The following is a 13,021-nucleotide window of genomic DNA, read 5'->3' as shown; positions in this document are numbered from 1 at the left end:
ATTCCTGACTGCACACAAACCACATCTGCTAAACTTAGAGATGAGACAAATTTCATCATACTAGTAGTCCTTATGCAGCCGAAAAACCAGCCCAACTCTAGGAAAACACACCTGATTCTTTTTCAGTACAAGCCATTATCATGACAGGAATTCACAAATGTTATTTAAAGGCCCAGTGTGGCTTCAATTTCCCCATCACTGAATTAAGCATGCAAAATCCAGAACCTGAAAGTCACCCCCAACAGACTCCTATAATGTTAGTTTTATGGTTATGTACAAGTATCCTAATGTTCGTTTATTCATTTCACTCTGTCTTGTGAATTGCTCACTGGAGTAAGATTTCCAGTTACTGAAGCTATAGTAGCACAGATACCAAGACAGATCCATTAATCCATGCAGGAACACAGGAAAAAGCAGACAGCACACACGGACCCCTGCAACACATGCCTGCATAGTAGGTTAAGTATTTTTACTGAACATATTAGAAAATCCTCAATTGCTGTGGCTTTTAATCACTATCCAGCTTCTAGAACAGAAGGAAGCAACACAGCATGCCAGCACAGTCCAAAAATTCAGCAGTACCCTCTGGCAGTCAACTAGCACCAGCACCTCAGCTCTCAATGCTAAACATTAGGGTCACATTTCTGATCTCTCTTATCTAAGTAACAGGCATTTACCTCTTCCTTCCACCACTACTCGTTCCAACCCTTCACTTCTCTCCTACTACAATTGCAGTGGAGCCCTGCTATGCTGTCAGCTAAGTGCTGACCACCTGCTCCCTCTGCTGTTCCTGCTACCACTCTTGCTGCAAAAAGCATGTTTTTATTTTGTTCTGCCATGCCCAGTATTTTTTCCAATGAAAGATTCCAGACTATGTATTTTGCAGATATATTTTTAAAAAAAATCAAAACATGAGTGTTCCTAAAAATCTTTAGCTTACCGAGAGCTCTCCTACTGACTATCATTCCATCCACCAATGGGATAACCATATTGAATTTCCCAGTTGCTCCTTGTAGTTTTATCCTGAATAAGCCAGTGTTTAAAGGATGAATGAAGATGACAGGAACTTCCTTCTCAGGAATGGTAGATCTTAAGGGAAAAACCACAGCTGTTAAATCAGTTTTATAGCACTGTTTCAATTAATCTATAGATGAAAAATGACCACTTTAAGTGTTAAAAGAATGTTAAAAAATGTCTCGTGGCTAAACCAGTGGGAGTCCTGTGTGCATCCTCTGGACTTTAGAAGGGCTATATCAGCTGTACTGTTTCTATGATCTTCTGTCACCACAGAATTTGAGAGTCCTGCAGACAGGGCTTTAAGCCTCACAACACATATGCAGCATTAACTGCCTCACAAGGGAGTAAATCAGGAGGGAGGCTCATCACAGGCTCAAGATAAAAACTACACATTTTCTGTTCCTTAATTTATATTTAAACTGCGGTGATATGAAAAGCTCTTTCATTTTTTCAACAACAACAAAAATCCACTGAGGAAACTCATCTGTCTAACGTGACTGCCTAGAGGCTTCAGGGTTGCCTGTGAAAGCTGAAGAATGCAAATAATCTCAGTTACGACTTCTTCTAAAGTGCAGCCTAAACTGTTGTCCACAGGAATTAAGAAAAATAATGAAAATAAGAGCAGTCTTACCTTAGGGAAGTGCTACTATTGGCTGTAGTTTCCACACCAGTACTAGTCTCAGACACCAGATCAGGGAGGGGGAAGTTTTCTGTAAGAAGAGGATGCACTGAGTAAAGTTTATCTACCTCAGTTTTTGGGGTTTTTTTGTTTTGTTTTTGTACAAAGAAATATTATTTATCATAAGGCAAAACCATGCAGTCCTCAAGCATTTATACCATGGGTGTTCTTGCACTGCTAGCGATGCAAAGTCTTTATTTGTTTTTAAGCTTAAACATTCATGGAGTGCAAAGACACACCTCAGCCATCCTGCGCTCAACAGATTAGGTAACACATGTCCCAGACCCTCAATTCTCTCAATCCCAAAGGTCAAAATCTCTAGAAGAACAGTGAAAGCCGGAAGGAGGTGAAGTACTTCAATCACAAGAAGAACTTTCAAATTATTATTCAACAGCATCATCACCTGTCCACAAGTAATCAGCCTCAAGAACAGTGCTGGGAATTTCAAACAATACCACTGCTTACATCTACAATTCCTTTGAGCCTTGCTCCAATAAACATGGTACTGTTCCTGAAGTCCAAGCTCTGTAGATCCTCACCATAACCTACAACTCTGCTGCCATGCACTTGGTAACGAGCAACTGGATAATGAAGATGCAGGAGGAAGAAGTAGGAACTCAGATCCCTGGAAAGGGATGTGGCACTTCCCATTACCTTGTTTAGAGGCAAGAACTGACAGAGATGTTGAGAGTCATTCAGAAAAGTTCACTTCAGACAGCAGGGCAGTACCAACACCTCTTCCAGCAGAAAGTATAAGGCCCGAAAACACCTTTTGCCATCAGAGCTGGGATGCTAAGAGTACACAAAAGCTGGAGCTAGCAGAAGGAGAGTATGGAGGGCCATAGAAGTACTGTGAGATGGAGCAAGAGGGAGAAGAGGCAGTTGGCACAGAGGCGATAGCCTAGACTACAAAATGACAGCTTTTCCACTGACAGATTCAAAGATGTACCAGAAGCATAAGGCAAAAGCCAAGAACATAAGGAGGATAAGGCAAAGCCTCTGGGCTAGGAGCCACTTTCAAGAGCCACCCCCCCAGCCCCCAATTCCAACTGCCATGCTTACTGAGAGTCTCAAACCCACTTCAGCTTCAGGCCCAGAGCTTTGGGAGATTCCTACAGCTGCTGAAAGAAGCAGCCAAGCAGAAACATGCATGTGTAGCACAGCTGCTGCCTCTGCAGTGAGCTGGCTTTAGCTGTCACCCAAGAAAGAAGTAGGTCAGGGACACCAATTTAGGAACTGAAGCGGCTGAGGGACTGCTGGAGCTAAGGGAACACCTTCTGGGCCAATGTCTGCATAAGGAAATGATGCTGAGATACATAAGAACTTGATGTCCATCTCCCGATCCCAGTAAAGCTCTGAAGGATGTGGACAAGGTGGTTGTCTTGAGAATTTACACCTACGCTTCACAGGAAGCTTCCTCTTGATCGCTCCCATTCTCTTGGTTGCTTTCCTCTGGGAGGAGCTAAGGACTTAAGGTCCACCCTTACTGCCAGACTGGGAACCAGGATTAGAAATCAAAGATAGAATAAAGTATCCGTTACTGGCCAGTGTTATAGATTCTGCTGGGCTAGGCCAGTACAGAGAGGCTCCCGCATAGCGCTAAAGCCAGGCCCTCGCTTAGAACCAGCACACAAGAAGCTCTTGGGGACAAAGGACTCCTCAAGCATAGTAACCAGCTGCCCACCATTGTCCATGCCACGGCTGTAACGGGATGGGCAAAGCTAGGTCTCTCCCAGGTCAGACAGTACCCAGAGTCAGAGAGGAAACGCCAAACTAAGAAACATTAAATTGCATGAGGAGCAGGACCCTGCCTGAAAAAGGTGCAGAAAGGAAGCTGGACCGCATAGCATGAAACAGGCACACCAAGCACAGAATAAGCGAGCCCTCCTGCTAGAGAGAACACAACAGAAAGTGTCAAAGGTACCACCAAACCAAGAAGGATGATGATCCCTTCAGCACAGAAGCAGCAGGTGTCAGAAGTCTTTTTTTTTTTTTAAAGGAAGAACAACAGATCCACTCTGAGGAGACAGCAGCTGAGGAGAACTCAAAAACAAGGCTGCACGCTTGCCTTGTGTGTTAAGCTTAAGAAGGTGCGTGATGGCATTTCACATGTAGCGCCAGAGCTAAAATAATCTCCAGACCTACATGCCACTGGTGCGTGTGCACCCTATGGCCCGCCACTCAAATATCAAAGAGCTGTTTCAGAATCTTATAAGTGTCGGTTACAGACATTAATAAGGATTTCGCATTTTATAGAGGAATGGAACAGAGCTTTTCCTCTGGTTCCTGCCCTGTTGTTACTTTAGCAAACAATAAAAACTTCCACGCACCTATATCATCATAACGTTCCACCCAGACCACATACACTTTGGTTTCAGGTCCCATCGGTGGAATGGTCCGGCCCTGAGGCACCCTCTTGGATCTGGAAGTAGGACTGAGCTGTTTTGAATACAAGGGAAGAGTAGCATTTGCAAACATCATGAGTCCAGTAACGCATCCAACAAGCATTTCCACAGTTGCTCCTTAGTCTTTCAGATCTCAGACAGGCACAACCTCTGCCAACTGTTGAGATGGGGCAGCTGTGGTGGAGCTACCCACTGAGAAACAGTAATCTGGGTCTCCACAATATTTATATTCAACATAAATTAATATATGCAATCTTAAAAAACTGGTTCAAGTTTTTCTTAATGTTCTCAAAGATCTCAAATCAGTAACTAAATATATATTTGGAAGTGAATTCTATATAAGAAATAAGCAGTTGTAAATCCTTTGCTAACTGTTACAGCAGTTCATGGTTTTGTGCTTTGCTACAATACAAAAGCAACTTCACATCTGATAATTCAGACACAACTGACGTGTACTATTTTAAACTGGGTAGGTATGAAAAGTGTTCATGCCTATCCATCCTAAATTTCCAAGCGTGGATTCGAGTCTGAATTACTTTGTAAATACTGCATATACTTTTTCCTGCATTTCAAGATTTCAGTATGCAGAATATTACTACTTACCATGTTTAAGTTTTATATTTAATTAACATAATCTTGCAATCTCCTACTGCAGGTGCAAATTCTGGCAGGACCAAAGCAGATGTTAAAGATTAATGGCTAGGGACGCGTAGCTCCAAATGCTAGGAAACCAAATCATATACTATCAAAAAATGCTGTAGCATTGCCAGTGTCCTTCTTGGGAGGGGGGGAAAAAAAAAAAAAAAAAGAAACCATTTTTCAATGCAAGTTTTGCCTTACCCGCTGGGAGGGATTAAGATTGTCTGTATGATTGGGGAAGAGTTCAAGTGTCAGAGACTGCTGCTTCAATATTCCTGGCAGCAGATCCATGTTGGAGTCACTTTCTTGGTCAGAGACATTGCTTTCCAGTGAATCAGCTGTAAGTCAGAAGAAGGAAGGTGAGTTTTGTCTTTTCTTCTGCCAAAAAACTTAAGATGCCATCATATGTAAGGTTTTGAAACTAAAAAAGGTTGTAAGGTTTTTGAAACTACATAGATTTACAGTCAAGTTAATACAGCACTCAAAAGCAGGAAGAGGATTCAGCAGTGGACAACTGCCAGTTATTCCAGAAACAGACTGCAATATAAAGCACTCCCTAACAATGTAGAAGTGTCCCATCCATTTCCTATGGAATACAGCCTCCTCCTTCCTATAGCTATCATTTCCTCACAGCCCTTTTATTCCAGGGAACTTTTGCACACTGGTTTTAGTGTGCAAAAGATGTCGTGAAAGCTGTTGCTCACCTACATAACAGTTGTGCACATGCTCCTCCGTGTGCTGCAGGAGCATGTCATCAAGACAGGATAGAAAAAAATGCATCACCAGTTGATGGTGAACCATACGTCCAACCTAATGCACCCAGGGTAACAGCAATACTGCTGTGCAAACCTGGACTTATATTGAGACTGAGAAAGAGGGACACAGAACAGATACCACCTTAGGAAGGAGTCTAAGGATTAGGATGTTTAAATTAAAACATCATTAGTTTTCTGACAAGGATCTTGCTAGACACACTACTAGTCAGCTTATTTAGGTTCTGCTTCTGAAATAACTCTCCAACAAAAAAAGTGTTGTTTTTTGTAAACAGCGTGTACAGAGTGATCTTACTTAGGGACTCCACTGGTGATGGGACAACAAAAGCTATTTCTGTCAGGGCATCTGCATAATACAGCACCTTCTTCTGCCCATTGAAGATACTTGCCCCAACATCTTCTGAAATAATTAGGTCATCTGAAATGGACATAAAAGGAAAATTTAGTCAAAAGGAAGCTCTACCTCTTTATACGCTGCCTCAGGAGAAGACATTCAAACACAAGGTGCAATCAATGAGAAGAAATCACAAGAATCTCATTTTAAAATGAGAAGATTTCACAGTCAAATCTTATGGCTAACAACCATTCTCAGAAACTTTTTTTATCATCTTGAAGGAAATGGCATTTTGGGTTGGGAGAGGATTTATTTTGAACATATTCCCATTGTACTGCATACCCTATTTCCCTCGGATTGAGCAGTCTAGTAAGCACGTCTGCCACAAGAATTCATCTAGTAGCTATTTCTAACCATTCGCTCTAACAGACATCATTAAGTTAGTCATTAAATTTCCAAAGGATTCTAACATTTATAACTTCAGTCTGATACTATTCTAGAATTCAAGCCAGTTTCTATAGATTCTCCTCTGTCTTGTCTTCTGCCAAGGAGAGTTAGAAAAAGGCTCTCTTGAATCAAACCCAATAAAAGAAAGCTCCTCATTCTCAGCCCCCATTTATTCTCTCATCACAGTTGGCCAGTACGTCAGGTCTTCACAGTACAGAAAGAAAACAATTCTTTGGTGGAGCCATGCTGTAAGGAAATTACAGCACACACACCACACCCCCCCGCTTTTCCTTCCCCATGTTGCCTCCAGAAAGACTAGCAAGGACTTTAAGCTGAATTATTTCTCTGATCCAGTTTACAGAAGGGTTCCTGGGATAGCTGCCTCAGCAAAACCAATGGAGCAGTGAAATTCAGAACGCTGACAGAAAGGTGGCCAGAGGCACGCAGGAGCGTCCAAGCCATGCTTCACCATCAGGGAAGCGTTCCTGCATCTCCAGTCCATAGCTCTCAGGGAGCAACCCAAACCCAATTCTTGTAAGAGCTTCTTTGCTTTTAGGGGTGTGCAGCGAAACAAAACCAAAGCATATGCCTGTGAATTTATTTTAATCACGTCTCACTGGAAGCTATTCTAGAATCATTTAGGTTGGAAAAGACCTTTAAGACCATCAAGTCCAACCATAAACCTAACACTGCCAAGTCCAGCACTAAACCATGTTCCTAAACACATATCTACAGGTCTTTTCAATACCTCCAGGGATGGGGACTCAACCACTTCCCTGGGCAGCCTGTTCCAATGCTTGACAACCCTTTCGGTGAAGGAATTTTTCCTCACATCCAATCTAAACCTCCCCTGGCGCAACTTGAGGCCATTTCCTCTCATCCTATCACTTGTTACTTGGGAGAAGAGACCAACCCCCACCTCGCTACAGCCTCCTTTCAGGTAGTTGTAGAGAGCAATGAGGTCTCCCCTCAGCCTCCTTTTCTCCAGGCTAAACAACCCCAGCTCCCTCAGCCGCTCCTCATAGGACTTGTTCTCCAGACCCCTCCCCAGCCTCGTTGCCCTTCTCTGGACACGCTCCAGCCCCTCGACGTCCTTCTTGTAGTGAGGGGCCCAAAACTGAACACAGTATTCGAGGTGCGGCCTCACCAGTGCCGAGTACAGGGGCACGATCACTTCCCTGCTCCTGCTGGCCACACTGTTTCTGATACAGGCCAGGATGCTAGACTCCTGAATGGGTTTTCAAGCATCAGAGCCATCCACAAAGAGAAAATACATTTAACAAAATAGTTCAGCAAAGATTGGAGGAGAAAATGAAGCAAGCAATGTTCACAAGTTGGTCCAAGTCTACCTTAAATCTATCATTTCAGGTTTTTAGCCATCGCTTGCTAAAGGTACAACTCCACTCATGGATTTTTCCAACAGCAGAACCAGATTAGTAGTTGTCCTCCCTCCCATCCTTGAATGTTTTTTCTGTTCCTTCTTCCCCCAGTTTGTTGAATTAATTCAACTATTTGGTGGTCTGTGATCTAATCCAAATGGCTGATAAAAATACAAGTTAAAAAGCCCACATCAAAACAGGTTACCTAATTCAGGGCACTGCCTTCCGCACAGCTGTACTGACAAATCCAACTGCAAAGGGAAGGGAGAGGGCTTTGCCTCCAAGTAAAGCACAGTCTGACCCTGTCCTCAAAGGAGAATTAAACCAAGACCTGGCCATTTTGTAACCTCTCCTGACTTGTTCAGAGAAAGCCATGCCTCTGTTCTCTTACCTCTCCCCAACATTTCAAGCCTTCTATTATTTGTAGTTTTATTTAGAGAAGCCTTTAGTTGGCCGCAATTACAGGTGAAGAGCATTTCTAAGGCACAGTGAAGAGAAAGCAGAGCAAGAGCACTGCTTAAGCAACTGCAGCAGTAATGGTGTTGCACCTGATGCAAATCCCAGATCAAAGACATTGAACAAGCTGGACCAGCCTGTTCAATGCCTTTGTAGGGCCCACAGCAGAAGGCTGACGCTCTGAAGATCACCAAGTCACTACCTGGAGCAGTGACCATGAACCACACTGAAACCAACCCAGACACTATCAGAATCCCAGGTAATCTGATTAAGTCATTCAAGGCAGAAACTAACCCGACCTCCAGTTCACCACCCTGGGATAGCAATTCACTACCCTGAGGATCATTTTGGTTGACAGAATGGTAAGAGGGTGGTATATGACAAGCTCAGAGGAGGAGTTGCTCAGTGGAAAAAAGCAGAGTAAATTAAGGAGGACAGAAGAGCTGTGTGTAGGCTCCAACCACCGTGACCTACAAACAGCAGCTTGTCGTCATTACTTCCTACCAAGCATGATTACAAGGCTAACTTATTAGCCAACATCTCATTTTAATCTACTTACAGAACACTAACAATCACACAGTATTTCAAGTCTATTTGCCAATATGCAGCACATCTGTATCCGATTTCACCTGAATACTGGCTTTGGATAGTATATTAAAGACTCATCAAGTCTGCTAAAAATATAGCACAGAGGTATTTCTTGCTGAGGCTACTTCCTCCCGACAACACACAGACATTAGTTTTGCTCACTTTGACTTAAAGCTTAATCTAATTTTTATTTTTTTTTTTTAACACATTCCTTTCCAGTAAACATCAGCATTTATCCGAAAAAAAATATGCAAGTGCTCAGATAGGTATCCAGGAGCAAGAAATTTTAAATTAATTGTCTCCTTTAGAAAGGAGCCTAAACATTTTAATTTAACATTACACCATTTACTATGTATTACCTTGTTCTGGCCCCTCTTCATCACTGCAGCTATTGATTGACCAGCTTGTTGAGACATGGCCAGTCCACCCAGGGTGCTTCCCCACATCAACAGACCAGCCAAGAGACAGCAAGAACTCCAGGAAGTGTGGCTGAACAATTCTGGAAGACTCCATGTTCTTCAGGATCTAAAACAACCAGCAGCACCGTGGTAGGTACAGGAGACTCCAGGATGCAGCTCTCTCCCTCCCCACTTTTTTTAATTAAAGTTTTGTGTCACCAACATGGTTTTGCCCAAATATAGCTATTCAGCAAGCCTGGAACCCCAGACTTTCTGCATGGACACTACTCCCTGCTGTCCAGCATCCTCCCATCCTGCTTTGCAGTGTCCTATTCAATCAACTTGTCTTTCTGCCATCATTGCCAAAGCCTGTAAAATAGTTAATGAAATTGCTAGAAATGGCAATTTTGAGATTTATCCACTTATCAGGGATAAACCACAGAACTGTTCAGCGCAGAATCTGCATTACCACCAAATACAACATGAGAATTTTCTGGACAATTTTCACTACTAAACTGAGGTGAAATTTTAGGAGAAAGGTATTTTATCACTACTCACCTGTACATGACATACAGTGATTTAGAAGGCAGGCCTCACTGCACATTAAATTATGAAACAGATTTTGCAAAACAATTTCAAATGTCACAATGTACTGTTCACTTTAATCCTTAATCCTACTTCTTATAAAGATGTTTCCACATCCAAAGGTAATTTTTATCCTATTGTGATAAGTTGAGAGTTGAAGACCTTCACCAAACAGCACGCAGGGAGACATGGATGATTTGTGATTTGGTCTACCAGAACCATTGGTATTTGTGGAACAGACAACGCTGTGCAATGCATCCATCCTTTCTGGGCCACCTGAGAATTGGGTTTGTGGCAAGAGCATCTTTGATTTTGGTTTGTGTGGGGGCAGTACACTGGGATGCAGGCTCCAGTGGCGCAGAAACTGCAGGGACAGGGACAGGTGCTAGAAGGAAAGCTTCCAGACAGGAGGCTCCTCGTATCCACACGGTCCTGGCACCCTATCCTAACGCCTTGTACAATATTCAACAGTGTCTGGACACGCTGCATTGAAATATTACTATTATTCTCATTACTGAGCACAATGAAGTCATAGCTATGCTTCAGAATGAATCGAGATAAGTGCAGTTTAGAAGACAATTTCAGAAAATAGGCAAGCTCAGGCTTTATACAACTATACGGTTTTATATCTGAGCCCATTCAAAAAAAAATTTACAGTAAAGCAAGGACAAGGGGATATTTTCAAAGGACATTTAATGATGTGAAGTATAATGATGTAAAAAGTGTGCGGGCAGTTTCATTACCCTGTATAAATAAATACCACGAGACCCTTCTCAACTGTAAAAGCCTACCACCACAGATAAATACGTGGGCCTAATGCAATAACCAGCAGGCTAGGTGCCGCTATTCTGGGCTGTGCAGCATCAGATAAAACATAGCTGACACCAATCCTTGTGAAAGGACAGCAGGTCACCTCTCAGAACAGAATGAGGTCCTGAGCTGAAGTGGCATGAACTCACACACACAGAGATGGCTGAGTGGGACCAGGCAGCCAGCCCTGCTCAAAGCAGAAACCATGTCACAACTTGGCTTTGATCTCCTCCTCTCTTGATTGTTAATATTGAAAACGAAACAGGACAGAAATAAGTCACAGGTCTTTTCAAAGATGGGAGCAGTACCAGTATCTCATTCAGCTCAGGTCCATAGAGATGACTATGTTATTAACTTGACTGCCACTGTGACTTTGCACAACCTGAAAGGCTTAGGAATCACAGCAAGATGTCCAGGGATCTTGAAGCAGGAGTGGCATCTTTATACTGTGTCTAAACATGTCCAGAATCTCCCAAATACAAGACTTTCTTAAATCTACATGGCAAAACCCATGCTAATTGGGTTTCCAAAGGCCGGCAAGATCTGCAGGACTAAGTAATCTCATCTGTCTAAATTCGTAAGAGCATATAAGCATCAGATGGGAAAAAAAGCATTCTGTGAGCTCAGCAAGAGCACATTTCAGCTGGAAGGCAAACCTTTTATATCTTCTTTTGTAGCTGACTTTGGAGATGGAAAGACTGTGTAGTGGCTGCTCTGAACTTCAACTTTGAAAACCCACAAACAGCACGATCCTGGTTTCAAGAATTCGTGTATTCCGCGCAGAAGTAGAAGGTGCTACAGTGTTCTGTCAACTGTACATTCACAGTAACACGAGGAGATGGCACAATAATTTCTTGTGGAAGCTATGCTTCTACTCTTTATGAGAATTATGAATGGAATAAGGAGAAGGTACTATAGAAACAACCTTTTCTAATGAGCCCATAAGCTGTCTTAGTGAGTTTCTAGGTCACAGTGTAAAGAAGTCACAATTTAGATTCACACAAATTAACCCGATTCACCTAATTGCATTAGAATGTAAATAGTATAATGTAAAGGCTTACAAAGCAATAATACCTTCTTACTTGCAGAAAGTTTTTCATTCCTTTAATGTGTGTTTAACATTAGAATCAAACCAAACTACCTGGACATTGCTCATTGCTGAAACAAACTGCAACCTTCCCTGCAAGTTGAGCCAACAAATCTGAAATGCATTTCTGATATGAATCTTTGAACTCTACAAATAAGGACAGTAAGGACAGAACAGATAACAAAAATACTATTAATATTTAATATCTGTTTTATATCTACATAAAAATATATTTTAAAAAGATGTTACAACAATCCTAAATGTGGTAATGTACTTCAACCTGCAGATGAAAAGAGTACACAGTGACTTGTTATAGCTCACACCGTAAATAAACACAAAGCCCAGAACCCCTGGTTCTGATACTCCACTCTAGTCATTAGCAGCGATGCTTTATTCACTTGGGGATTACTAGGAACAAGACAATATAAGGTAGTTGGCACTCTATGCTTTCACTTACCTCCTGGCTTGTTTTCTGGCCCGCCTTCATGTAGAAAATGAAAACAGTATCAAAAGGACGACATGGTAGTAAATCCAAGTAGCCAAGGTCATCAAAAAATCCAGGAAGAGCAGAATCAAGTGCAATCAGGTGAGGAGGTAGACGACTGTTAGCAGGTTCCTATCCAATAGACAACAGTTCAACAGCTTAAAAAACCATTTTTCCTAACAGAAAAGGTCTTTATGATTTCAATAATAATCTATTAAAATATAAAAAGACAATTTCCCTTTTCTCCTAAGAGCAAAATCGTACACAAATTTCTGATGCCATATAATCCTGTTACTGTAAATGAGTAACAGCAAGCATAACAGTTTGGCAATTTGTTGCATTCTACCCTCCTCATTAAATAAAACTAGTATTTTGCCAGTGAAACAGACATAACATTTTGCTCAAAAAGAGTACCAGCTACCACAACAAAAGCAGCAGATACTTTCAAAATATCACAACTATACACAGTCAAATGTGTATAGCAAGGACAGGTAGACTGGGAAGAATACAGGGAAATTGTCCGAGCAGCCAGGGATCAGGTTAGGAAAGCTAAAGCCCTGATAGAATTAAATCTGGCCAGGGACATCAAGGGCAACAAGAAAAGATTCTATAGGTACGTCGGGGATAAAAGGAAGACAAGGGAAAATGTGGGCCCTCTCCAGAAGGAAACGGGAGACCTGGTTACCCGGGATATGGAGAAGGCGGAGGTACTCAAAAGACTTTTTGCCTCGGTCTTCACTGGAGACTCCTCGAGCCTCACCGCCCAAGCTGCAGAAGGCAAAGGCGGGGACTGGGAGAAGGAAGAGCCGCCCACTGTGGGAGAACATCAGGTTCGAGACCATCTAAGGCACCTGAAGGTGCACAAGTCCATGGGACCCGATGAGATCCATCCGCGGGTCCTGAAGGAGCTGGCGGATGAAGTTGCTAAGCCACTACCCAT

General features: G+C 42.4%; 1 protein-coding gene across 1 annotated transcript in view; it reads right to left on the bottom strand.

Annotated features, from left to right (window-relative positions):
* Positions 1-13,021, bottom strand: part of RALGAPB (Ral GTPase activating protein, beta subunit (non-catalytic)) — a 59,795-nt gene that overhangs the window by 2,671 nt on the left and 44,103 nt on the right. Inside the window, 7 exon segments of the mRNA XM_009329330.1 lie at positions 941-1,089; positions 1,649-1,727; positions 4,027-4,135; positions 4,942-5,078; positions 5,809-5,931; positions 9,077-9,242; positions 12,055-12,213. Of these exon segments, the coding sequence (XP_009327605.1) occupies positions 941-1,089; positions 1,649-1,727; positions 4,027-4,135; positions 4,942-5,078; positions 5,809-5,931; positions 9,077-9,242; positions 12,055-12,213 (922 nt within the window).

The sequence above is a fragment of the Pygoscelis adeliae genome, unplaced genomic scaffold (assembly GCF_000699105.1).
Source record: "Pygoscelis adeliae isolate BGI_AS28 unplaced genomic scaffold, ASM69910v1 Scaffold407, whole genome shotgun sequence".
NCBI classification, from domain to species: Eukaryota; Metazoa; Chordata; class Aves; order Sphenisciformes; family Spheniscidae; genus Pygoscelis; species Pygoscelis adeliae.
The sequence above is the reverse complement of the archived record's forward strand: the minus strand, read 5'-3'. Positions and strand labels throughout refer to the sequence as shown.